Source organism: Ambystoma mexicanum, chromosome 7p (assembly GCF_040938575.1).
Source record: "Ambystoma mexicanum isolate Mex_15411 chromosome 7p, UKY_AmexF1_1, whole genome shotgun sequence".
Classification (NCBI taxonomy): domain Eukaryota; kingdom Metazoa; phylum Chordata; class Amphibia; order Caudata; family Ambystomatidae; genus Ambystoma; species Ambystoma mexicanum.
Genome location: NC_090939.1, coordinates 581,177,299 through 581,203,554, shown reverse-complemented (window position 1 = coordinate 581,203,554; position 26,256 = coordinate 581,177,299). Strand labels below are relative to the sequence as shown.

Below are 26,256 nucleotides of genomic sequence, written 5' to 3'. Positions count from 1 at the left end.
AATCACATGTACACATTGCAGATGAATTAAGGTATATTCTTGCCCAACTCTGATCTTCCTAAGAGCTTGGGTTAAGAAATGACAACATTTTGCACTTTTTGGTTGGTTTTCCAATATTGGACTTTTACCCAAATTTACACAGAGGTACACCCCCCTTGTGGGCAGATTACAGTAATTTACTATGTCTCTAGCATAAACCCAGTGTCTGCAATATTAATAAATAGCGGGGTTCGGTCCCAGAACACCGCACAAAGTGAAGTTTGGTCTTAAATCGTGAGGGCATTTTCTATATTAAGGACCCCCAAATTGTACATTTCTGTGAGCTTAATACAATATTTCAGAAGCATTTAACTTAAACATATATTTGCTGCAATATGAATCCGCAAACCAGTCTGGCCCGCCCCCCAGAACTTGGTGAGTCAGAGATCACAGGCCTCTCCTTCCTGGCAGGGCAGCTGTTGACAGTTACACCCAAATCTGCATTTTTATTCAATTGAAAGGGTCTATTGTGTTGTGTCCTGCAGGCTGCATGGGAAACTCCTCTCTCTCAATCAACAGGACCATGTGATATCCTCGGCTGTTGTGTGGGTATCTGAGGTGTTAATGGTTCTCAGGAAAAGCAAGTCTTTTGAAATTTTAATTACATAAGACCACCTTCTGTTCACTGCACAGTTCTGCAAGACAGCTCTCCTGTCAGGATTTATAGAGCGCCAGAGCCGGTCAGTGGCTTGCAATGGTACTGCACCCATTTTTGGGAGCTGTCTTGAATTAATACATTTAAAAAAGAAAGGATTTTACTTGATAGTATATGATCCTTGCTTGACATGGCATTGATGTGGATCTGCAGTAGAGTAAAGTAGAACACTCAACCAGAGTTGGATTTTGTTTGGTGGTTTCGGGCCCATGATCTTAGCAATTTTTGACATCAATAAAAACAGATTTTGAACAGAACCATCTTTCTTTGCACTGGTGGGTGGCAGGTCAGGCGACCATTTAGGTGTGCGCAAAAACTGTGCGGTTCTTCTGGATTCTGACGCAAATGTGGGCTTTTCCGCCATCTTGGATTTTCTAAGCCCACAGCACCAAATGTTGTAGCATAATAATTCAAACGTGGGTCAAGACACCCAACATCATCCGCTCTGCGCACTCGTCCGCCCAGCGCACTCGTCCGCTCTACGCACTCACCCTCTCCGGACTCATGCGTTCCAGGGACTCTTCCGTTCTACGCAATCATCCGCACTATGCTCTCATCCGCACTATGCTCTCATCCGCACTATGCTCTCATCCGCACTATGCTCTCATCCGCACTATGCACTCATTCGCTCTACGCACTCATCTGCACTATGCACTCATCCGCACTGCGCACTTATCCGTTCTAGGGATTCATCCGTTCTAGGGACTCGTCCACTCTCTGCCCTCGTCACCTCTCTGCCCTCGTCACCTCTCTGCCCTCGTCACCTCTCTGCCCTCGTCACCTCTCTGCCCTCGTCACCTCTCTGCCCTCGTCACCTCTCTGCCCTCGTCACCTCTCTGCCCTCGTCACCTCTCTGCCCTCGTCACCTCTCTGCCCTCGTCACCTCTCTGCCCTCGTCACCTCTCTGCCCTCGTCACCTCTCTGCCCTCGTCACCTCTCTGCCCTCGTCACCTCTCTGCCCTCATCACCTCTACGCACTCATCCGCTCTTCACACCCATGCATCCATTGGCTCAATGCACTCATCCGCTCTACTCACATCTCCTCTCTAAGCACCCATCTGCTCTATGCACCCATATAGTCTGTGCCCCATCTGCTCCACGCACCCGTCTGCTCCACGCACCCGTCTGCTCCACGCACCCGTCTGCTCCAAGCACCCGTCTGCTCCACGCACCCGTCCTTTCCACGCACTCGTCCTTTCCACGCACTCGTCCTTTCCACGCACTCGTCCTTTCCACGCGCTTCATCCATTCTGCCGATTTCATCCGCTCCATTCACTTCGTTCCTTTATCATGCATTAACGGTCCAGGCTATATCACTTGGCATTCGTACTGGATCTGTTCCGTGCTCTCTATCTGTTTCATTCACTAGATCCGTCTCATGTTATTCAATCGTCTATTCTGTACTTTCCATTTATGCCACGCACTCATACATTCCATGCCATCTGTCTGTGTACTCAACAGTCTCCTGTATTCCTCTTTCCATCCGCTTCTCTTTATTCATTTCGTCCAATTTGTTTATTTTGATCATTGCAATCATTACATCCATTTCATTAATTTAGACCGCATTACTGTTTTCGTACGATGTATTCTTTTTATCCACTTCCCTGCTTTGATCTACTTTACTCATTCAATTTTGTTTGTCCTTTTAGTTTACATTAGCGGTTATTAGTTGTCGATTTCTCGCTTGGATCTGGATGTTGTATTATTTGTCTTATTGTTCAAGTTTTATTAGTTTGAGTTGGTGTCGATGAGATGTTGTTATTCAGTTTCAGTTAGTTTGAAGTTTGAGTATGGGTTGGTTTTAGGGGAAGAGCCAAGTTTTCAGAAGTTTGCGGAAAGACATTAGATCTTCAGTTAGGCGGATGTGGGGTGGGAATGCGTTCCACAGCGTGGGGACAAGGCAGAGAATGATGATCCGCCTAACCTGACTAAGTTTGTTTAGGAAGCCAGCTGAGCTTTATCTTAGAGTACGTGGAGGGTGATAGGGTTTTAGCTTGTCTTGAAGATATTGAGGACCAGTTTTATGCAGTGCTCGGTGAGAAATGCATAAGGTTTTGAAGGTCAACCTTCGGGCCACCGGAAGCCAGTGCAGGGTTTTGAGGGCTGGGGAGATGTGGGGTCTTGGGCCGAGCACTAGTAGCAGTTTGGCTGCGGTATTTTGTGCTCTTTGTAGTTTATTCAGTTGGTAAGCGTGGACTCCGAGGTAGAGGGGGTTAGCGTAGTCTAGCCTTGATATAACAATTGATTAGACCGCAGAGAGTCTATTGGGAAAGGAGACGTATGGAAAGATGCGCCTAAGAGTTTTAAAGTGGTAGTGGCAGGACTTTGAGACGTTGTTGACTTGGTGCAAGAGTGTTAGGTCAGAGTCAAGGGTGCATCCAAGGTTTTTTACTGAATTAGAGGGAGTCTGTGAGTTGCCCATGGCAGGTGTCTAGGGTAGCGGGTGTGGAAGAAGTTTGGAATTGCCACCTACCATGATTTTGGTTTTGGAAGGGTTTAGAAGGGGGTGGTTTCTGGTCATCCAGAGCTCTGTCGAGGAGGCAGGAAGTGAGGTCAGGTTGGCAGTTGGGTTTTGATTTCGGAAGCTTCAGAATTAGTTGAGTATCATTGGCGTAGTTGTAACACAGGATGTTGTGTGAGCGAATTATTGGTGGGAGGGTGATCAAGTAGAGATTGAACAGGAGGGCAGATAGGCATGCTCCTTGTGGAACTCCCGTGTCGACTGGTCGGGATTGGGAGGAATAGTTGGAGAATAGCGTTATTTGGTACCTATCTTTGAGGAACAAAGCTATCCATTTGAGAGTGGTTCCACAAATTCCTAGGGAGTGGAGGCAGTCAAGGAGGATTGAGTGATTGTGTCGAAGGCGGCGGATTGGTCGAGAGGATTAGTGCGGCGCATCCCACAGAGTTTGCCATGATTTTAATGTCATCCCAGATTGAGGTTAGGGTGGTTTCTGTTCCGTGTCGGGCTCTGAAACCTGATTGTGCGGGGGCTAGGAGATTGTTGGCTTCGACAAAGGCGTTTAGTTGGGAGTAGGCAGTTCGGTCAATGAGTTTGGCAAGGAACCTGATGTTTGAGATGGGGCGGTAGTTTTTGGGCTCGAGAGGGTCGAGGGAAGTTTTTATTATTAGAGGTTTGACATGAACCGTTTTGAATGCGTCCGGAAAAATACCTGAGGAAAGGGAGGCATTTATGATGGATCTTGCGTGTTCTCCTGTGCAGGTAGAGGCAAAGGTTTCTTTGAGGGTTGTGGCGGGGCACGGGTCAATCGGAGAGCCGGAAGGTTTGCGGACAGAGAGAAGTTCGAGAAATTGGTCAGGAGATATTGGACTAAAGGAGTCGAACGTTGGTTGCGTAGTGGTCGCAGGCGGTGGGTTGGCCAGTATGGGGGGAGGGTTGCCTGGTGGATGTAAGAGAGCCAGTTTGGTGGTTAGAGTGTTTGTTATTTTGGGAGCCGTGGCGTAAAAGTGGAGAGAGAGTGAGTCGCACAGTGATTGTGATGGGGTCGGGACGGTGGTAGTGCATGATGGTTTGGTGAATTTGGTGATGATTTTGTGAAGTTCTTTGCTCGGCTTTTTGCAATTTAGGATTCAGGAGTTGTAGTGGGCTTTTTTTGCTTTCCGGATTTCAGCCTTGTAGTGATGAAGGTGCCGGGCCAAGGTGGCTCTGCTCTCTTGGGTTTTGTCTTTCCGCCTTTTGCGTTCTAGGTATTTATATAGTTGTTTAGTGGTCTTCAAATCAGGTGTGAACCATCTGGGGAACAGGCCCCGGTGGGCTGATGGTTTGCAAGAGGGTGTGAGCCACATTAGTGACGTGTTGAGCCATGAGTCAAAAGCGTCGGGGGTTAGTTGTTTATTGAGTTGGCAGGTAGGTGGAGGAGTGCATCGGCTAGGTCAGGAAGGATTATTAGTTTTTTCCAGCATTTGCGTAGATTCGGAGGTTCAGGTTCAGGTTCGAGTACGGGAAGCGGGTCGGGTGAGCGAATGGCGAAAGAAACAATGAAGTGATCGGACTAGATGATAGGGATGGGTGGGTTTATATGTATGTGGTTGTGGGAGCTGAAGAGGGCATCAAGAGTCTGTCCTTTATAGTGAGTCGGGCCATTTATGTGGGGTTGGAGGTTAATCGCGTCTAGACTGTCAACCAGAGAGTGTGTCATAGGGTTGGTGGGGATGTCGAGCCATATATTGAAATCTCCTAGAAGGGTGAGGTTGGGATGGTTTAGTTGGAGGGTGGCAATAGAGTCACAGAGGTTGTTTGAGAATTGTCTATCGTAGCCAGGGGGTCTGTAGATTATTAGGAAACTGTGTGAGGACGACGGGGAAAGGGATAGTTTAACGAGGAGCGATTTGCAGGAAGGAATGGAAGGTTGGTTGTCGATGATTGAGGTGTGGAATTGAGACTTGTAGACAAATGCTATTCCCCCTCTAGAGGGACGGTTTAGTGGGATGAGGGAGTAGTCGGGGGTGGGGGGCTATGGGGAATCTTCATTGGCAATAGGGGCGAAATCGTCAGAGAACCAGGTTTCGTTGATGGAAACTAGCTCTGGTTTGTCAGAGGCAAGGAGGTCAAAGATGCGGTCTGTTTTTTGCTACGGATCGGGCATTAAATAGGATGCAATTCATTTCGGTAGGTGAGATTGGTGTCGGAGGTGCAGCGATGGGGGGTGGGCGGAGAGGGTGCAAACTGGAGAGTGAGAGGGGTGGGGTGGTTGATGATTGATAGGAAAAGTGTCGGAGTGGATGGATGCGTGTGTTTGGGGGATTTGAAAGTGGGGTTTGGGGGGTTGGGAGTTTCAGTTGTGGTCGGTGAGAAATCGAGGGAGAGGGGTTTCAGGAAGGGTGAGGCAAGTGGGGATGGTGGTGATTGGGGGAATGAGGTGGTGGATCGAGACAGGGGAGGGGATGAGTGTTAAGAGAATGAGGGGGACCAGGTACGTTTCCTCTTTAGTGTCTTTGTTGCGATTGGTGTGTGCGAGAGGGTAGGGGGTTCAGAGGGGGAGAGGGATGAGGCTTCTATTCTTGCTAGGGCTAGGCATGCAGCTTTTAGGGAGGGGAAGGGGTGTGGTCGGGGCATGATGGTGGGGGTTAGTGTGAAAAGCAGGGGGAGCCTGATTGCTGGGCAGGGAGTGCCCGGTATGTTAGTGAGGGGAGTGAGTATAATCCTAGTAGGCTGGTCGGTGGGTGGGTTCGGGGGAGCGATGGTCTTAGGGTGGTTGGCTCGCCATCGTGGCCCCCTGGCTTGATATTTGGAAAGGGGATGGGTAGGGGATGAGGTGGAGGGTGGGATGCTTTGGGGAGGTGGGGATGGGAGGCAGGGCTGGCGGGAGTGCGGAGGCAGTCCATGGTTGTCGTTTCCGGTAGACCTTGGTGGATTGGGTGCACTCATGGTTAGTACCTGCTATTAGGTATACGTTCAGATGCAAGTTGCACTTTATATTTCAAATTTATAATTCAGCTATATCACTGGGTCAGGTTATTCTTTGTTTCTGGGTTTCACTAAGCAGGGTGATATTATACACTTAATCTAGCTTTTAATGCTTAATTGTAACTAGGATGTGCTGTTAGGTGGCTTATTTAGTTGCAACTACTGCTCAGTTATGCTGTTGGGTAGACTTTCTTCTAGCAAGCTGGAATACAGGTAAGCTATTAGAAATTTGAATTTAACAATGCCACAGATATGCTTTTAGGTCTAGTTTTAAGTGCAATTAGGAGGACTTTCTAATTGTAGTTCTAAATTCATTCAGGGCGCGCTATTAGGCACACTTCTAGGTTCAATCAAGGGCGCTATTAGGCACACATCTAAATTTGAGTTTTGTACAGAGGATATTAGGGATGCTTCTATATTCAACTAAAACTCAACGCTAATAGATACTTTGCACAGAGAGGGATATTATGCACACATAGTGGTTATTATGCACACTCTTTTAAGTTCAGTTTGCCCAGAGCGGATGAGGACAAGAGACAACTTCTGAATTCAACCAGGACACGTTATTAGGCGCACTTCTAAGTTAAACTTGGCACAGAGTGGGTACTAGGGACAATTAGACAGTTCAACTAGGGCACGGTACTATGCACACTTCTAAATTAAACTTTGCACAGAGAGGATATTCAGGGATATTTGTCAGGTCAACTAGGGCACGCTATTAGGCACAATTCTGGAATCAACTTTACAAAAGAGGGGATATTGGGCACAATTCTAAATTCTAGGGCATGCTATTAGGCACAATTCTAGATTCAACCAGGGCACGCAAATTGGGCACACTTCCGAATTCTGCTTTGCACAGAGGGGATATTTAGGCACACTTCCAGATTCAAGTTTTGTATAGAGAGGCTATTAGGCACTTTTAAATGCAACTTTACACAGAGAGGATGTTGGGCACAATTCTAAATTCAACTTTGTACAGAGAGGCAATTGGACACTTCTAAATTCAACCAGGGCACGCTATTGGGCACACTTCTAAATGCAAGGAACGTACGCTATTGGTCACACTTCTAGATTCACCAAGGGCACGCAATTGGGCACACTTCGAAATACAACATTGCCCAGAGGGAATATTTAGGCACACTTCTAAATTCGACTATACACAGAGACGCTATTAGGCACACTTCTAAATGCGGGCAATGTGCGCTATTAGGTTCACTTCTAAATTCATTTTTACACAGAGATATTAGGCATACTTCTGAGTTGAGCTTTGCACAGAGAGGATATTAGGCACACTTGTCTGTTCAACTAGGGCAGGCTATTAGGCATAATTCTAAATTCTGCTTTACACAGAGAGGATATTGGGCACAATTCTAAATTCAACAATGGCTCGCTATTGGGCACACTTCCAAAAGCAACTTTGCACAGAGGGGATATTTAGGCACAATTCTAAATTCAACTTTGTACAGAGAGGCTATTCGGCACACTTCTAAATTCAACCAGGTCACCCAGGGCACACTATTGGGCACACCTATAAACGCAACTTTGCACAGAGAGGATATTTGGGTACAATTCTAAATTCTTCTTTGGACAGAGAGGCAATTGGGCACACTATTGGGTGCACTTCTAAAAACAAATTTGCACAGAGGGGATGTTCAGACACACTTCTCAATTTAACTTTACACAGAGAGGCTATTAGGCACACTTCTAGATTCAACGAGGGCACGCTATTGGGCACACTTCTAAAAAGCAACTTTGCACAGAGGGGATGTTCAGGCACACTTCTAAATTCAACTTTACCGAGAGAGGCTATTAGGCACACTTCTAAATTTAACCAGGGCACCCAGTGCAGGCTATTGGGCACACTTCTGAATGCAACTTTACACAGAGAGGATATTAAATACAATTCTAAGTTCAACTTTGGACAGAGAGGCAATTAGGCACGCTATTGGGCACACTTCTAAAGCAACTTTGCACAGAGGGTATATTTAGGCACACTTCTAAATTCAACTTTACACAGAGAGGCTATTAGGCACACTTCTAAATTTAACCAGGGCACCCAGGGAAGGCTATTGGGCACACTTCTAAATGCAACTTTACACAGAGAGGATATTAGGCACAATTCTAAATTCAACCAGGGCACGCTATTGGGCACACTTCTAAATGCAACTTTGCACAGAGGGGATATTTAGGCACACTTCTAAATTCAACTTTACACAGAGTGGCTATTCGGTACATTTGTAAATTCCACGGTAAATTCCCTTTTTCTATGCACAACTTTAATACAGATATGCTATTCTTCACACTTGCTCAAAGCAACACTATCACAGCAATACTGTTAGGCAGGGTTTTTAGATGCAATGCTACTACAGTATGGTGATTATTACAGTAGTTTAGGTTCTAGGGTTGGGTGGTAGGGTAGTAAGGCCTGAAGTAATTGCTTCTGTCCCCGCCCTTGCTACACTTACTTGCTGTCGGCTTCTTGCTTCTCCTGCTGATACCTGCAGATACGATTTGGAGCCGTGTCTGTAGGAGCCGTCCTTTGCCTCAGGTCCTTAGCCGATGGGCTGCCGGGCATAGGGCTGCCGTGGGAATGCTGGTAATGGAGGGGAATCTTTCGTCTCAGTCAATCAGGTCGGGGGTGGGCGGGATGGTAGGTAGAAAGGACCCAGCAAACGGGGATATGGGATCACGGGATCACCAACAGGCACGGGGGACCCTGAACACGGAGAAAAACAAATATGCCCGCAAACTCAAACAGTACCAAGCGCAGCTGCGCCACTCACCTCGCTCACGATGGAAAGAGCCGGGGGTGGTGGTGCAGCCCACTAGCTTGCGAGAGGTGGAACGAGGAGCCAATCAGGTGAGGGGTGGGCGGGATGGTAGGCGGGGTGGATGGTGGACAATGACCCGGCAGCCAGGAAGTTAGAAACACGGGGACGGGTTGGTAGGCGGGGTGGGGGGTGGAAAGGAGCCTGCAACCGGGGGTATATGGGATCACCAACAGGCACGGGGGACCCTGAACACGGAGAAAAACAAATATGCCTGCAAACTCAAACAGTAGCAAGCACAGCTGCGCCACTCACCTCGCTCACGATGTAAAGAGCTGGGGTGGTGGTGCAGCTGACTAGCTTGGGGGAGGTGGAACGAGGAGCCAATCGGGTCGGGGGTAGGCAGGATGGTAGGCGGGATGGTAGGCGGGGTGGAGGGTGGACAAGGACCCGGCAACCAGGAAGTTAGAAACACAGAGGCGGGTTGGTAGGCAGGGTGGAGGGTGGAAAGGACCCAGCAACCGGGGATATGGGATCACGGGATCACCAACAGGCACGGGGGACCATGGACACGGAGAAAAATAAATATGCCTGCAAACTCAAACAGTACCAAGCCCAGCTGCGCCACTCGCCTCGCTCACGATGGAAAGAGCCGGGGGTGGTGGTGCAGCTGACTAGCTTGGGAGAGGTGGAACGAGGAGCCAATCAGGTCAGGGGTGGGCGCGATGGTAGGCGGGGTGGAGGGTGGACAAGGACCCGGCAACTAAATTTGTCATAGGTTATGGCTGTATGCTAATGGCAGAGGTGTTGAGGCAAGTCTGTGGTTTCAGTGCCATAATTTGTGACCAGCTAGACTGAATTTGTCATAGCCATAGCTGCCTTCTAGTGTGTGTGGATGGAGAGCTCTGCCTGCGGTAGATGCCCACAGAAGCGGTGCGTTTATACATACCTTAAACTCGGATGGAGTGTTGGTGTGACATTTTTCTTTTTTCTGGCTCTATGGAGCGGCTCCCCCCAAGTCTCCCAAGGCGATAGGCTGGTTGACCGATAGCATTTTCTAGCAGGGTTAGAATGCTACCATTGGAAAGTACCAGGGTAATGGGATTCCTTGAGTGAAATAGGCAAATAAATTAAATAGGAATAGCTACTACATGTCTTCCATGTTCTAAAGAAGCTACCCAAGTAATGTAATGAGCGTAATGTCAAGGGATACTTGCATATAACCTCTGTTCATTTCAACGGGTACCCTAAGCAGCTGTAAATGAGAAGCGGGTTGCTACCAAGCAACTAGGAGAGTCATGGGTGGGCTGAAACCTTGTAGGCGTAATGCTCTAAGTGGAGCCACATGTGTTAATTAGATGCAGTGCCGGGCCACTCACATGTCTTGGTCCAACCCTATGGCATGTCCTTGACAGTATTGTAAGGGTCTCACCTCTGACCTATGTGGATATCCCATCTCCAAAAATAACATACGTCTGTGTGGTGTTTTTGCCCCCCCAGAAGCATCTTAGTGCATCACAATTCCTACCCCCAAGATCCATCCAAGTACATACCATGTCCTATAACCAAATTACACTAGGTGCACTTAATTTCTAACTCTACTGAACCTATGGATCGAGCCTTCTGAGTGCTTGGTGTGATGAATCTGAGGCAATCCTTCCAAGGAATGTGGCCTGGAACACTTCTCATGTGGCCAGTGAAAGGCAGACGCTACCTTGTCCTGACCTTGAGGGTGGTGTTCTGCGGGTGGTTCACATGGAAGGGGGCTCAGACCAGGAAGAATGGGAGCCCTCGAAATAATCCCACTGCTGTATTAATGACTTTTTGTCAAATTGAAGATTTTCCTGTTAATGTGACTAGGAACATTATGGACTTCAAGTCCCGTAATGCTCCTAGTACTGTGACAAAGAAGAGGGACACAGAGGCACTATATACCAGCATGGGTGTTCTTGTTCTGATGACCCACACTTGAGTGGGACCTTTAAGTATTTAAGGGCCTGTCAGGTGCAGGTCAAGAGAATGCTGTGGCAGTAGGAGTATTTGAAGTAGCAGTAGGAAGTAGAGGTTGGTGCTGCCATGTTGCCCGAAGCAGGACCCCGTACTGAGGGTTTTTTCAGAGGTTGGAATAGCCTGGAGGTGCAGAGGACATGCAGCGGGAAGCATCGTGAGTCCAGCTGTCCCAAAGGAGAGACTCGCTCTGAGTGACTGATTAAGAACTCTGGCGCATGCATTGCCCTGAAGCGCGTGTGGAGCCATGATAGCTCCAGCGAGAGGCAGCATGTACAGCAAGAGGCCGACGGTGACTGTCTAACACGAGAGATGAGCCGACACACAGAAAACCCCACTAAGCGGGACCGGAGGAGACACCAAGCAAAGCCGTTGAGTTATCCTGAATTAGGTTACCCCGGGGTGCTCCACCCTAGAACGCTTCAAAAGCAATCAGTTTTTGAATGCCGAACAATTACACAAGTAATTACTCTAACGGGAGAGGGCAAACAGAAGGATATGACAAATCATATTACCCACACCAAAAGGGGGCAATGGTTAAACCAGGTGAATGTGACTTGCCTGAAAAGAGAGCCCTGATAACAGAACGTTGGAACTGGCATTGTCCAAGCCAAAGAGGGACACATATAAAACAAAGGTGATAGTTTTCCCAGAGAATGATACCCCAACAAGAGACATTGTTATTCGCAATGCTAAAAGCCCAGCGATATCTAGGCAGATTGAAGGTCGCAGTCATGAGAGTTCTGAAACACATTGCCAGAAGCCAATAGGTTGTGGGGAAGGAGGTAAGAGACAGCAGGAGAGATGCCCTCCTTGTGAAAGAGACGAAGGGGGAGAGAATTGCAACCTGCATTCTCGAGCATGGCTTCTGGCATGGATTCACATGCTCATGAATATTCCCTGTCATTAGGCTGGGAATCCTTGGTAAAAGAGAAAACAGTTTCACTTTCACTTACAAAATGTGTTTCTCCTTTAAAGCAATCACTGTCCTCTGGGTCATACTGCCCTTATCCAATGACAGTCCTCTCCCTAAGCCCCTCTTATGGAAGCCATCTTCAGATTTTTATTTCAGTGTTGGGAGTTCTCGGGTTTGCTCTGCAAGCTATTTCTACGTTTTTTTAGTGTTTTCAACAGATAAAGGTTCTAATTTTGTTTCGAAAGAGCCAGTGTGCTCTCTTCTCCATCTGCCGACAGCGGGGATCAGTTGTCGGTGAATTTCAGGGCGAAGATCGTCGGAAGATTCCAGAAGACCGCTGGACCTACTTCATGCCCTCACACCATGATGGAGGAGGAGGTAAGATCCCTCTTCAAGCCCTGCACCAAGTGCAGGCTATGGAATGTGTTTGTTGAAGACGAGCACCTGCAATGCCCCTACTGCCTGCATACAGACCACAAGGAAGTGGAGTGTGAGATATGCCTCGGGTTCATTCTCCAAGAAGACAAGGGATAGACCCAGTAGATTGGCAGCGTGTCTGAACGCCACAGCCTCTGCCCTGTGCTCGGAGCATGGTCATGCCTCACCTAGGACCAGCCGGTCCGAGGAGCGGTCTTCTAAGTCCTTTAAGGGCGCCTCATCTGTGGTGGCTCAAGACAAGGCCAAAAACCGCAAGTCCGAGTCCACCGGGTTAGCCGCTGAAGCGGGTCCCAAGGTGGACAGGGCATGATTGACATCACCCTCCTCCTCCATTGCCACCCGGCAATCAAGCTCCTCATCGAAAAGTAAATCATCCAAACCGGCTAAACTGCAGGAGAAGCCAGAGAAGCCGCGGACCGATGAGATGTCTGAATTGCCCAATGGGCACAGGATAAGACTTCATCGATGACAGAGTTGGTGGCGGCTGCTCTCACAGCGGCTAAGTGGGCTGACCCTGTGACGGTTGTACCCGGAGCACAGAAGGTTTCCCTGCCCCGAGGCACAAAACCGCCGCAGTGACTTTGGCAGTCTGCTGGCACGCAGGAAAAGGGAGAACCGGCTCAGGGCCCGGTTCCAGTCCCTCGGGTGGTGTGGGGGGCCCCCGAAACAGCCCTCCCAGGCCGTGGCCCAAGCCTTGGAGGTCTCGTCCATGGACGAGGAGGATCTGGAGTCCTTACACATTGTCCACGAGGATGACGACTGCAAAGGGCCTAGTTTTCCTATCCCACCAGCTCAGGCGAGGGATGTGTCTCTGGATATTCTGTCGACCTTTCACACCTTGGTGTCGGAGATCCAGAAGAGGATGCCACCGGGCCTGGTTCCAGTGGTTCCCCAGGCCCCCAATCAGCTGCCAGTGAAGAAGAGGACGCGTCATCAGATGCCCCCATTTCAGCCTCCACATCTGCATCGGGCCCCCTCTCCCGCAGCAGACCCAGACACTGGTACAGGGACGGATACAGCCACAACGGCGATGATGAGGATATCGTCACAGCGGACGGCGAGTCTCTGCATACGACGGGGAGCTGTGCACAAGCTGGGTCTGATTTTGGAGTTCCTCCCCAAAGATAAAATGGATGCAATTGCTCTCTTCCAGGAAGGGGAGGTAGTGTCTGATCATGCCATCACAGTGGCGTTGGACGTCACCAACACGAGGTTCTGGCAGATGGGCAACAGTGTCTGCCTTCGTCGCCAAGGCTGGATGAAGGCCATGAATTTCCGCCACAGGGGCACACGGGCACGACCGTCCGGCTACTAACGAAACTGGGATTCTCCATCAACTATCCAAAGTCCTGCTTGACACCATTGCAGAACGTGCTGTTCCAGGCGCCAGGCTCAATACGTTGTCTTTCCTGGTGTCTTCCCTTGGAGGAGAGGATAGCAGCCATTCTGAGGAAGGTACAGCGGCTGTCGTTGACGAGGATGGCTGTGGTGCAAGCCATCAAGCAGTTGCTCGGTATTGTCGTCCTGCATCTACCTTGTCCGGCTCTGCAGGTTGCAGATGCGGCCCCTCCTGGAATTCCTGGACTCCCGCTGGATACAGGTGTCCGGAAGCTTCCGCTAAATGGCAAGTTACTGTGGATTATAGTATGGTGGGGCGTTCGCTCCAACATCGCCCAAGGCACAGGATTCCAGAACCCCCCATACCAGGAGACGGTCACCACAAGAGAAGGATCTTCCTATCAACATCCTGGAGCTATGGGCAGTGTTCTGGGCCCTCAAGTCATTCCTCCCCTCCCTAAAAGGCAAGGTGGTAAGGATCTTCATGGGCAACACCACCACCATGTTTTACATCAGGAAACAAGGGGGAACTCGATCCCTGGCGCTCTTCAAGGAGGCGCAGGATTGGTGGCGATGGGCCATCGGTACAGGGGATGTCCCTCTTCACCTGGCGGGAGTCAAGAACACCATTGCAGACTCCCTCAGCAGGGAACTGCACTCCTGCCTTGAGTGGGAGCTTCGTCTGGATCAGGTGGACCGCCTGTTTGCCGAGTGGGGCAGGCTTCAGATAGATCTGTTTGCGATGGCGACAAACTCTAAGGCTGTGAGGATCCCTCAGGAGCAACGCTGTTTGTCTTTGAAGCAATACAATGCATAGCAACACAGGTTTGAATCCCGGGCAGTCTGTCGGCATCGCCCGCAGTCGCACTGCCGGTTGTTCCGGGTCTTCTCACCAAAGAGAAGGGGGCGCAATCCTGCATCATGTCCCAGGATCACTGAACCTGGGAGCTTGGTTCCTGCAGCCCTAGAGTTTGGTGGAAACTATTTCCTTGCGGACTGCAGAGAGGTCCTCGCCAAGGTCAGGGCATCGTCGACTTTGAAGTGCCACAGTCACAAGTGGAATCGTTTCGCTATGTGGTGCCGGTCACAGAAGATCACCCCGCTGAGGGTCACGACCCCGTAAATTCTTCCATACTTGTTCTCCTTGGCCAAGGCCGGCCTGGCATACGCGTCTATTAAGGTGCATCTTGCGGCTATCTCCCACTACACCAGGTCTCCAAGAAGATCTTCACTGTGGTCTCACTGACTTGTCAAGGAGTTCCTCAAGGGACTTTTTTGCTCTTTCCCGCTGGTGAAGGCTCCTGGCCCGGCGTGGGAAGTCAATGTGGTTCTGATGAGGCTCATGGGGGCCCCCTTCGAGCCTATGAATTAGGCCCCTCTCAAGTTCCTCTCATGGAAAACTGCTTTCTTTGTGGTTATCACCTCTGCTAGGAGTGTGGGTGAGATCCAGGCCCTATCTTGCAAGCAACCAGACCTGACTTTCCACTGATCGAGGGTGGTGCTGTGGAATCACCCCTCTTTCATGCCAAACGTTCCATCAGAATTCCACCTCAAGGACCCTTTGATGTTGTTTTTCCCGAAACCTTTGTCACTGGCTGAAAGCGCCTTGCACTTGCTGGACATTGCTCACACACACCTTCAGAAAGTTCTACTGCATTGACAAGGATTCCAGGGAGGAGTCCAGAGTCGACCAAGCAGTGCTATGCAACCTGTTTGCTTGAGGTGTGTCCATTAAAGAGTTTAAAGTGAATTGCTTCTGTTGAGCCTTGCCACCTCTCGTGGTTGTGTAATGTTGTACTGCTATGTATTCGTTATTCATGAGCATGTGAATCCATGCCAGACCCCATGCTGGAGAAGGAACAAGTTACTTACCTGTAACTATTGTTCTCCAGCATGGGTCTGGCATGCATTCACATGTGAACCCTCCCGCCGTCCCCTCTGCGGCTCTTCTGGTCATACTGCCACTTTGCGTGCTTACCAAATCTGAAGATGGCTGCCACAGGAGGGGCTTAGGGAAAGGACCATCATTGGAGGGCGCCAGTATGACCCAGAGGACAGTGATTGGTGTAAAGGAGAAATACAGTTTGTAAGTGAAAGTTAAACTGTTTTTTCTTTTACAGAGGATTCCTACCCTGATGACAGGGAATATTCATGAGCATGTGAATCCAAGCCAGACCCATAGTAGGTCGTATGGAGTCTACTGGGCTTTTTGATCCTTCCCAGTCTGGGGGACCAAGTGTGTCCTGGTCTCAGTTCTTGACGATATGGCCAGGTTGGTTGATGCAGGAGTGGTGGGTGCCCTGATTCTATTAGGTTTGTCATCAGCATTCGATACCGTTGATCACCCCATCCTGCTCGACCGCCTGACCGAAGTTGGAATTTACGGCCAGGTTCACTCCTGGTTTGCCTCTTTTCTGGCTGATAGAACTCAGATTCTCTCACTCTCCCCCGTTTCTTTCTTCTATCTTTTCACTTCTTTGTGGTGTCCCTCAAGGCTCCGCCCTGTCCCCCATTCTCTTCAATGTTTAGATCTGGCCTCTTTTGTGTCTCATCCGCTCCTTCGGCATCAGATGTTAGATTAGGTCTCGATCAGGTTGAGATATCGTCGTGCCTGAGGAGATGTCTGATAGCCGTGGGAGAATGGATGATCCACAGCTGGCTGAAGTTGAATGGGGACAAGACTAAGGTGTTGGTGGTAGGATCCCCTCCCGATCCTTCACTTTGGGTGTCTTCTTTCTGGCTACCTTCTTCCCGGCTGGTAAGGTAAGTAATCTGGGGGTAATAATTTTGGCCACTCTTTCCAGGGAGTCCCAGGTTGCAGCTGTTTGCAAAGCAGGGCATTTTCATCTACAAATTCTTAGGAAGGTCTTTCAATTAATTCCTGTCCATCTTCATCCTCCTGTTGTGGCTGCCCTTGTGCTTGGTCGTCTAGACTATTCTAAGTCCCTTTTATTTGTCTCAACCAAAGGGACTCATTCATCGGCTTCAACGGCTACTGAATATGGCTGCTCGGGTCGCCACTGCTACTCTTACGTCCCGTCCCCCTTTCCTCTATACTGCATGGGCGTCCCTTCAAAGAGACTGGAGACAGAACCTTTTTCACCAGAAAAAACCTTCTTCCCCTTTAGATTTAGAGGCATGCAGAGGTGCAGCTCTGGGAGCATGCGCTGCCCTGACTCTGCCCTCCGGCGCCACACCTCAGTCCCCTTTTCCACGTTGACAGGAATGGGCCGAATTCACCAGCGCGCATTGGCTTCGGGCATGTAATTTTGCTTGTGGATACTTCTGTCTTTTTTGTCTTTTTATCATTAGTATACTCGGTCCTCAGGCGTCACGCTCCTCCCTGGTGCATGTTGACTTCCGTAGGGTTCAGCAGGTGTCCATCTTGCGATGGGCTCTTCCCAACTTCAGACCCCCACACCCTCTGCTTACATTGTCTTGGCCCAGACCACGGTTGGCAAGCTTGTACAGCGTGCAACGCCCTGTCATCGAGGTCTGTGAAGAACAGGCTAGCCAGGTGGAGGGAGCTCTTCCAGAAATCGCCTCCAAAGGACCTGAAGGACTTCGTCAAACATCGTTCCACGCCCAAGGTAGCGCCTCTGTTCTCCATGACACCCCGCAAGGGAGAATCCTTCCCAAGGACTTGCCTGCGCGCGGAGTGACCGCCCAGGTTCTACTACCAGCACTTGCACCGAGGCCACGCCGGCTGCCGGCCTACGGGTCGAGGGATTCTCGGATCCTCCCGGTGACAGTGTTGAGGGACTGGAAGGTTCTTGTACCGGGTCTTCACCCGAGGGGCTATACCCTTGTACTGGGAATATGCCCGATGGGCCATGCCCTAGTACCAGCAATATTGCTGAGGGAGTGGCCTAAACGCAGCTCTACCAGGCCTCGGCCTGAGGAGCAGGGTAGGCCTCATGATCCACACTCAAGAGTCTTGAAGGAGGCTGTGCCCAGCAAGCTGAGCAATACGATGCAGGCACGTGGAAGGCAGCTTGACAAGATGGCCGCTGTGCCAGCCATCAGCACCCATCCAACACTACGTCCATATGAGCAGGGTGTGCAGCACCTCCAGCAGCCATCCGCTACTGTGAGGACAGGCTCTTTGAGAGGTTCCTCGGACTCATGAAGTCCCCTCGGATGGGGATGATCTTCAGGGATGCCATCAGGGAGGTGCTTCCTCCAATGCTTCCAGCACCTCAGGCTTGTCCACTGGCACCTCCAGCCCTGACGCAGCCTTTGCCACCGGCTCCGGCCCCCCAACCGGTTCCTCAGGCGGTTCCATACCAGCCTCCTCCACAGCCTCCGGCTCCTGCCACTCCTCCACCGTTGCAGCATCCTCCTGACCCCCAGGCGGACACGGACGATGAGGAGGACCCCAACACGCCATCTTCAGTCATAGCCTTCTATGTCCGTCTTGCAGAGCTGGCTGAGTACCTGGGCCTTCCTCAACCCGAGGTCGAGCAACCAGCAGACGGGGTCCTCGCAGAAGTCCTCACGCGACGCCCCTCTGCCAAAATGGGAATGCCACTGCAGACCGATATGGTGTCGCCCTGGCCAAGAAGGATTGGCTTAAGCCCCACTCTGTCCAGCCGGTCAATCGACGCCTGGATGCCAAGTACAGGCAGATGGAGGGGGAATACACTCTTGCTATTGGCCCATCCTCAGCCACATTCCTCGGTGATCGCTGCAGCATCACTATACTCAAATCCTCAGCCTCCTCCTCTGTGGCATTGCTAGGCAAGGAGGAGAAGATCTTGGAGGCGTATGGGAAGAAACTCTATTCCAACGCATCGTTGCATCTTCGTCAGACCGACTCTAATGCCATACTGGCAGCCGCAAACCAGAGGTTGTGGCGGGAAATTGCTGATTTCCTCCCAGAGCTTCCTACGCAGAGGCAATCACGTTTCAAGGCGGGACTGGCTGAGGCCAAGCTGGTGGCGCAGAACATCATGGAGTCCACCGTGGCCCACATTGACACCTCTGGCCAGACCGTCTGCATTGCCACAGACATGAGAAGAAAAGCCTGGCCCTGTGCAACTAAATTTAACCCAGATGTCCAGGAACGCATATAAGACCTGCCGTCCGAGGGAAGTGACCTCTTCCACTCCACCACGGACGAGGAGCTGGACAAAAAGAAAAAAACAGCTCACAAATGGGCAAGTCTTTATCCATCCTGACAAAGACCACGCCCAAATCGTACACCCAGTCACAGCAGCGCTCCGACAATCGTCGTACATACGGAGGGTTCCACAACTTCCAAGAACAAAGGTACAGGCAGCCGGACCGCTCGCCGACTCCGCATCGGCACAAGCAACAAAAAGGGGGTCGGGGGTAATATCTTTTTCCAGTCCCCCTCCGCCACAACAGCCTCTGAGGGAAAGAAGGCATGACACACCCCTCTGGGTTCTCGTGTCTCCAGTGGGGGGGGGGCAGGCTTGCTCTCCATGCATATTTCTGGTGCCGGGATTTCGCGGACCCCAGGATCCTCTCCGTAGTATCCATGGGGTACCGCCTACCCATCACAGCCTCTCCTCCCTCCTCCCCTCCAAGCCCTCAAGTTGGAACAGCAACTCTTCTGGCTGTGATCCGATCGATTGTAGAGAGCCAGGCCATGGAGGAAGTCCCAGCCTCCCAGCAAGGCTTGGGCTTCTACTCCAGGATTTTCGCAATCCAGAAAAAGAACCAGGCGGGCCTGAGAGTTGTGCTGGACCTTTCCACCCACAACCTCTCCTTACCTCTACAAAAATTCAAAATGGTTATGCCAGCTTTTATAGCAGAGACATTGTGTAAGGGAGACTGGATGTGCTCCCTGGATCTGAAGGACGCATATCTACATGTCCCAATATGGCAGCCCCATCGCTATTTCCTACGGTTCGGAATCATGGGCTACCTTTTCCAGTACAAGGTCCTTCCTTTTCTCCACATCTACCCATACCACGACAACTGACTAGTCAGGGCTACTTCGCCGGAAGCAGTTCACCACACTTCCCAGGCTCTTATGAATACACTGCACGATCTGGGCATTTTGCTCAATCTCAAGAAGTCACAGCTGCAACCCATGCAGACTCTGACATTCTTGTGCCTCATCTGGGACACGTGCTCCGAAAGGGTGTTTCCTTCGGAGATCAAGATTACAGCCATCAAGAGGGCCATTACTCACTTCCTCGGCAGAGAGGTGACCTTGGGCCTGGTGGTCCCAGCATCTCCTGGGTCTCTTGGCAGCAGTCCTATTAGACGTCCCCCACACGAGACTCAGAATGAGGAGGATACAGCTGCACTTCGCAGCATCATGGAACCAGGAGCAGGGCTCTCAATCCGAGATGATAAACGTTCCTCCATCGCTCCACCAGGACCTCACATGGTTGTCCATGGACTGCAACCTACGGACGGGCAAGCCCTTCCGGCCTCCGACCCCGCAGGTCACCATCACCACGGACTCCTCTCTTGAGGGATGGGGAGCCACTCTGGACGTTCTCTCGGTCCACGGCACCTGGACCTGACGCAAGCAGGAGTACCACTTAAATTGGTTGGAGCTGAATGCCATCTGGCTAGCGCTCGGAGCATTCCTACCACTTATCAGGGGCAAAGTTGTCCTCATCCAGACAGACAACTCGACCCGCATGTACTATGTCAACAAGCCGGGAGGCACTAGATCCCCTCCACTGTGCAGACAGGCAATCAGCATGTGGGAGTGGGCCCTGGAAAACAACATCTACCTCACGGCAGTCTACCTTCTAGGAGAATCCAACCTGGAGGCAGACAGGCTCAGCAGGTTGGGAGCAGACAACTACGAGTGGCAGTTAAACAATCTTGTTATTCAGGAGATCTTCAGCAGATGGGGTTGTCCCCAAGTGGATCTTTTTGCCACCTGGCACAACAAGAAGTGCCCTCAGTTCCCCGCCTGGCAGGGACAGCGCACTGGCTACATGGGCGACGCATTTTGGGTTCAGTGGAACAGCATGACAGCTTACGCCTTCCCGCCCACTCAGCTGATTCAGAGAGTGATTTGCAAGATCAAGGAGTCTTGCCAGCTCAACATCATTCCAATGGCTCCATGGTGGCCAGCCAGGCCATGGTTCTCGGAGCTGCTCAGTATCTCAGAGATGCCACCAATTCACCTTCTGACGGGCCCAGCACATCTTCTGGTGCAGCAGGGGGGCAGGGTCATTCACCCCGCGCCACAGAAGCTAGCCCTCACAGCGTGGTTCCTGAGCAGGTGACGCTAAGGCACCTCAGCCTCTCCCAGGCTAATCTGGAGATCATACAGGGCACAAGTAGCACGACTATCAGGGCCTAGTATAAGAGTAAATGGACCAGGTTCTGCCACTGAGCAGCTTCCAAAGAAATCAACCCACTGGCATGTAATCTGGACGACGTGCTCTCCTTCTCGGCGCACCTCGCCCACTCAGGCGTGCATGTGGACACCTTCCGCACTTACCTCGCAGACATCGGGGCATACAGAAACTCGGATGAGGAGAGTTTTTCCTCTTCCACCCAATTGTCAAGAGACATTTGACCATTCTCGCCAGGCTCTATCCGCCCATCAAGAGGCTGCACCCCGTGTGGGACCTCAACATAGTCTTGGGGGCCCTGGCGCACAAACCATTCGAACCTGTAGCATCCGCAGACATCAGACTGGTCACCATTAAGACAGCCTTGTTAGTGGGCCTCGGCTCACACAATCATCAAAATCCAGGCATTGGTTGCCTCTGAGCCATACACTGTTTAACAAGCACAAGGTGGTGCTACGGACGTAGCCAGCATTCTTACCTAAGGTGCTGTCAGCATTCCATCTGAACGAAGAAATTGTGTTGCCCACGTTTTTTACTGAGCCCAAAGACGAGGCACAGAGAGTTCTGCACTGCCATGATGTCAGGCGTGCCCGGAAATTACCTGGACAGGACCAAGGGCTTCCGCAAGTTGGACGCTCTTTTTGTCACCTTTGGAGGATCAAAACCGGGGTATCAGGCCTCCATAGCCCATTGGATGGTCTCGGCCATCAAAGAAGCCTACGAGGGACAGCACAAGCCACTGCTGGCCAACGTGCATGCCCATGCGGTCAGAGCCAATGCAACAGCCATCGCTTTCCAGCGGCAGGTTCCCTTGCAAGTCATAAGCATGGCGGCCACATGGGCCACCCCTTCGGCTTTCTGCAAGCACTACTGTTTGGATGCCGCTTCTAGAGCGGACGCGGCTTTCGGACAGGCGGTTCTTAGAAACCTGTTTGCTTAAGGAGGGTCTCCTCTCCTCCCTGGGGCTACACTCAGTTGTAATCGCCCATGCAGTGTAGAGGAAAGGGGATGGGATGTGAGAGTAATTATAAGTTACTCACCGTAGTGACTAACATACTCTTAGTCCACAGTCCTCCATACGTCCCACCAACCCCCCCCTAATAAAACTGCTGTTATTAGGCAATGTTAAATCTATTGTCGACGCGTCTATGGGTACTGAGGTGTGGTGCTGGAGGGTGGAGTCAGGGCAGCGCATGCTCCCAGGGCCGCACTCCTGCGCGCCTCTAAATTTAAAGGGGAAGAATGTTTTTTCAGGTGAAAAGGGTTCTGTCTCCCGTCCCCTGGAAGGGTCGCCCATGCAGTATGGAGGAAAGGAGACTAAGCACTAAGAGCATGTTAGTCACTACGATGAGCAACTTATAACTTCTCCATATGGTGCCCACATATCTCCGGTGCTGCTGTCCTTGCACTGGCTCCCAGTTGCCCAGCGCATTGTCTTTAAAACTTTGTCTGGTTCATAGCGCTCTGCTGGCCCAAAGAGCTGAATATTTGTGCGCTAAGTTTACGCACTACCTCCCGACACGGTCTTTGTGTTCGGCAACCGCTGGCCTACTTGTCCCTGTGTTTCAGGGCTCGCGCTGTGGTGGGTGGGCTTTCTCTGTTGCTGCACCCCCGAAAACCACCTTGCCTTCAGAAAGGCATTAAAAACGTATTTGTTCTATGATTATGGTTGTCGTGTATGCTGACCTCTCTCCCCCTCAGAGTCATGCCGCCTTTGGCGAACGTGCGCTTAATAAATACACCTAACATAACATAGTGGAGAACAATAGTTACAGGTAAGTAACTTCTTCCTTATCAATGGCAAAGAAATACATATAAGAACCACTATCCTTCTGTGCTGCATGTGTTTGATGAACCTGGAGTTGTTGATTTTACTTTCCCCTTTGAAGAGACACGTTTGAAAAGTTTGGGAAGAAACCCTGCCACGCAAGGTGGTTGTCAATGTGGTGGATGTGGAGAGGGAGAGAGTTACAGATGGTTGGTGCTTAGATGGATAAAGGATCCTCCCAATCTGTATTTATTCGTAAATGATAAATACAGTCAATCGGAAGTGTTTTCCACAAGAAATTCAACATAAGTAGTAGTCATCAACATAAAGAGATAGTGGGGAAAAAATGGAGTGAGACTAAAGAAAAAGTCATGTTAAGTATAAACAAATAAATATAATAAAATCAATGTTAATTGAAACATGCGCCTGTACTGAGGTGTTCATCTTTCTCCAATATTTATGTCTATAGGCAGCGGGGAAGCCTATATACACCTACCCAAGCAGCAGTCCATACAGCATTCATCTGCCTTAGTGCAGGCACACTCAGTTTGCCCCATGGCTTTTTTGACCTGTGAAATAATTCAATCATACTGATTTGTTGGAAATCATGGGCATGGTTTCACAGTACGAACATCGTTCTCGTTCATTGTAATCCATTTGCTGTTACAGAAAGTGAAGTGGGTGCGAATTATTGTACACGAATGAATGATACAATATAAAAATAAAGTAACTTTGCACATTTTAATATTCTTAAGGGAAATGAAAATAATCTTAGTTTATTCTACTTGCCTCTCTAACGTTTAAAAAGGCATCCACTGGAAATGTATATTTTTATTAAAGCATCGTTTTGTGGACCTTGTTAAGTGATCCGATCACTGATTCCTTGTGAAAAAGCCACAGGCCTCTTCCTGCTAGCAGGAACTGAAGACTAGGTTTTTATGCATGGTGTGTTCTCTTAAATAATGCGTAATGCAGCCACGATGAATTTTCATAGTGTGGGCCGCGCACAAAATCAGGACCTCTCTGTGGTAGACACACTGCTGATGAAGACGGTAGGCGCTGCACTGCTGCGTGCGCTGTCCTTAATCCAGAGGTTTTACAGACTCTCCCATTTTAAGTGTTTCATTGATTCTCAAAACAAAGGACTGGGGAATATGGTGGTCAATAAGAATGCGGTGATAAGTGAAGGGATAATATTTACAACTGCACATAGTTCACACAATGGTATTAAGTATTTCGTTTTGCAATTTGTCCTTGAAATAAGATTCGGGTATAGACTTACGCATATCAGTTTGCATGCAGACGATTCTGTATGAAGTCATGGTTTGCACTCTGCATATTTACTGCTTCCCAATGAAGAGGCACTGGTATAGGGTCCTCTGTTATCATCATGAGATTGTACATATGTTTTATGGTCGGACACGATACATTTTTGTATCGCGATATTTTTGCGGGGATATTAACACATGGAACTCTGGTATGGCACTTGATTTTTAGATGATACTGACGTTTGAAATCTGGCTGTGCCATAAGCATTCAACCATTCCCCTCGCTCTTCCCTTACATCCCCAACACACACACGCACAAGTTAAAAAACCAGAATAGACTGACCTGGTGAGGAAACAGTTTCTGAACTGTTTCGTAAACCTAAATGTCCTGTTCTTGTCTTGCTTTTCAGACCTGGATCAACGTTTCTGCTATTGCATTCAGCATCCTTCTGTATTTTTCCGTGGCTCTCATTTACAATTCTTCATGCCCAACCTGTAATCCGCCTTCCAATCCCTACTGGACGATGCAGAGGATGATGAGGGAACCCAAGTTCTACTTCATTTGCATTGTGTCGCCTGTTGCTGCTTTATTGCCAAGGTATTTTCAGCATGCATTTTTATTTGATCGCCACTAATTGTATTGTATTGAGGTTTTAAGTAGTAATATGGTAAGAGAATAGTATTCTTACACAGTGCTTGCTAGAACCAAGTAGTTAAGTGATGCTACATTACTGCAAGGTGGTAAATAAATGTTGTTTCATTTCAGTTTGAGATGTGATTGGATGCACTGCTAACACAGTCAGAGGATCCCTTGTTTATGTATATCTTGGCCTTCCTCCCCCATACAATATGTGAATTCCTTAGCCATTTTTTGATGATTGGTCTATTTACATGAGTTTGCTCCCTTCCAAGAAAGCATGGTTTCATTTGAACATGCAGAGAAAAGATGCACCAAAAAGAGGCATAAGGATCGTCTCTTAATAAAAGTATTGCAGCTTTGTATGGCAATGGACTTTGGGAAATGTCTTGAACGGAAGACTGCATTAAGAACACCATTCATGATCTGCTATTTTCTGAAATTCCAAAGACGTTTGTTCCTTTCGGTTCACGACTTGAAAAAGCTGCAAACATAGAGCATTGTGTTTCCGATATCCGTGCTCGAGGGTATGCCGACTTGACCACCCAAATTATGCAAGTACCACCCATGAAACGCCTTATATCTGATTCGAGACCATGGCTGGTTCACGTTTGTATTCGTGACTTTGTTGGTTCGCCTGTGTCTCGTTCTTAGTCACCAACATTGTCTTTTTCGAAAGTGTGCCTGACACTTATTTGTAAGGTTTCTCCTCACTTAGTTTCTTAGTGTGGCTCTGGCTTTTCGTCTCTTTTTCTAGATTTACTTCTCCTCTCTCGTTATTGTGTTCTGATCATTTTTAGCACACAAGAAGGGTCATAGAAAACAGACTCTCCAATTTTAACTCATTCGCTGATAATCTCTGATAGTTGTGCATTCCCTCTACTCAGCGATGTCCTCTATTTAGCCTGCTGCTTGTATGCATGACCCAAGCTCACTGTTAGGAGGACCTCAGCTACTCCTCACTGGTGATACCCAATGAAGCCATAATGGAGGAGCAGCAAACTGAACTTTTATTTCTGGATTATCAACGCTCGTAGCGCAGCATTTGATGATAATCCAGTAATAAAAGTTCATGTGCATTTGGTTCACTGTGTCCGGCTCTTTCTTAACCCTTCATAGTTTACCTATAAGTAAAACTGCTCTTTCTGTACAAGGCAGTCTCCAAGAACAACCTCCTAAACACAGTCCTTGAATGCATCATCCTTGTGTAGTTTCCTCATCACACTGAACATGCATTACGCCTCTGTCATGCCATAGCTGGATCATGGTCCTTCATAGATGTCATCAGCAGCCAACACGCGACATCATGGATTTAGCCAGGCTGTTCTGAGGAGTCAGATCAGTTATGGAACATTGTAGGTGGCTGATGCAGTGTTGGCAAGGTGCTACACATCTCAAATCATTCACAGTCCATGTTCATTCAGAATTATTTCTATCATTCACCTGTAATCTCCAAAGCTCTAGCTCTAAATTGGAGACCGCCAATCTCCTAGACACAAATTCCTTCATTCTCTAGACACAGCCTATGTCATTCACCTGTAATCTCCAAAGCTCTAGCTCTAAATTGGAGACCGCCAATCTCCTAGACACAAATTCCTTCATTCTCCAGACACAGCCTCCATTCGTCCTATAGGTTGGCCTTTGGCACACTAGGTATTGTAGTTGGAAGATAAAAAATGAAAACCTGCAATCTAATGGC

The 26,256-nt window shown here is 49.4% G+C and overlaps 1 protein-coding gene across 1 annotated transcript in view; it reads left to right on the top strand.

Moving 5' to 3' along the window:
• Positions 1–26,256, top strand: part of ATP10A (ATPase phospholipid transporting 10A (putative)) — a 1,364,682-nt gene that overhangs the window by 1,335,066 nt on the left and 3,360 nt on the right. The window contains exon 20 of the mRNA XM_069636588.1: positions 24,331–24,518. Within this exon, the coding sequence (XP_069492689.1) occupies positions 24,331–24,518 (188 nt within the window). The remainder of the gene's footprint in view (positions 1–24,330; positions 24,519–26,256) is intronic.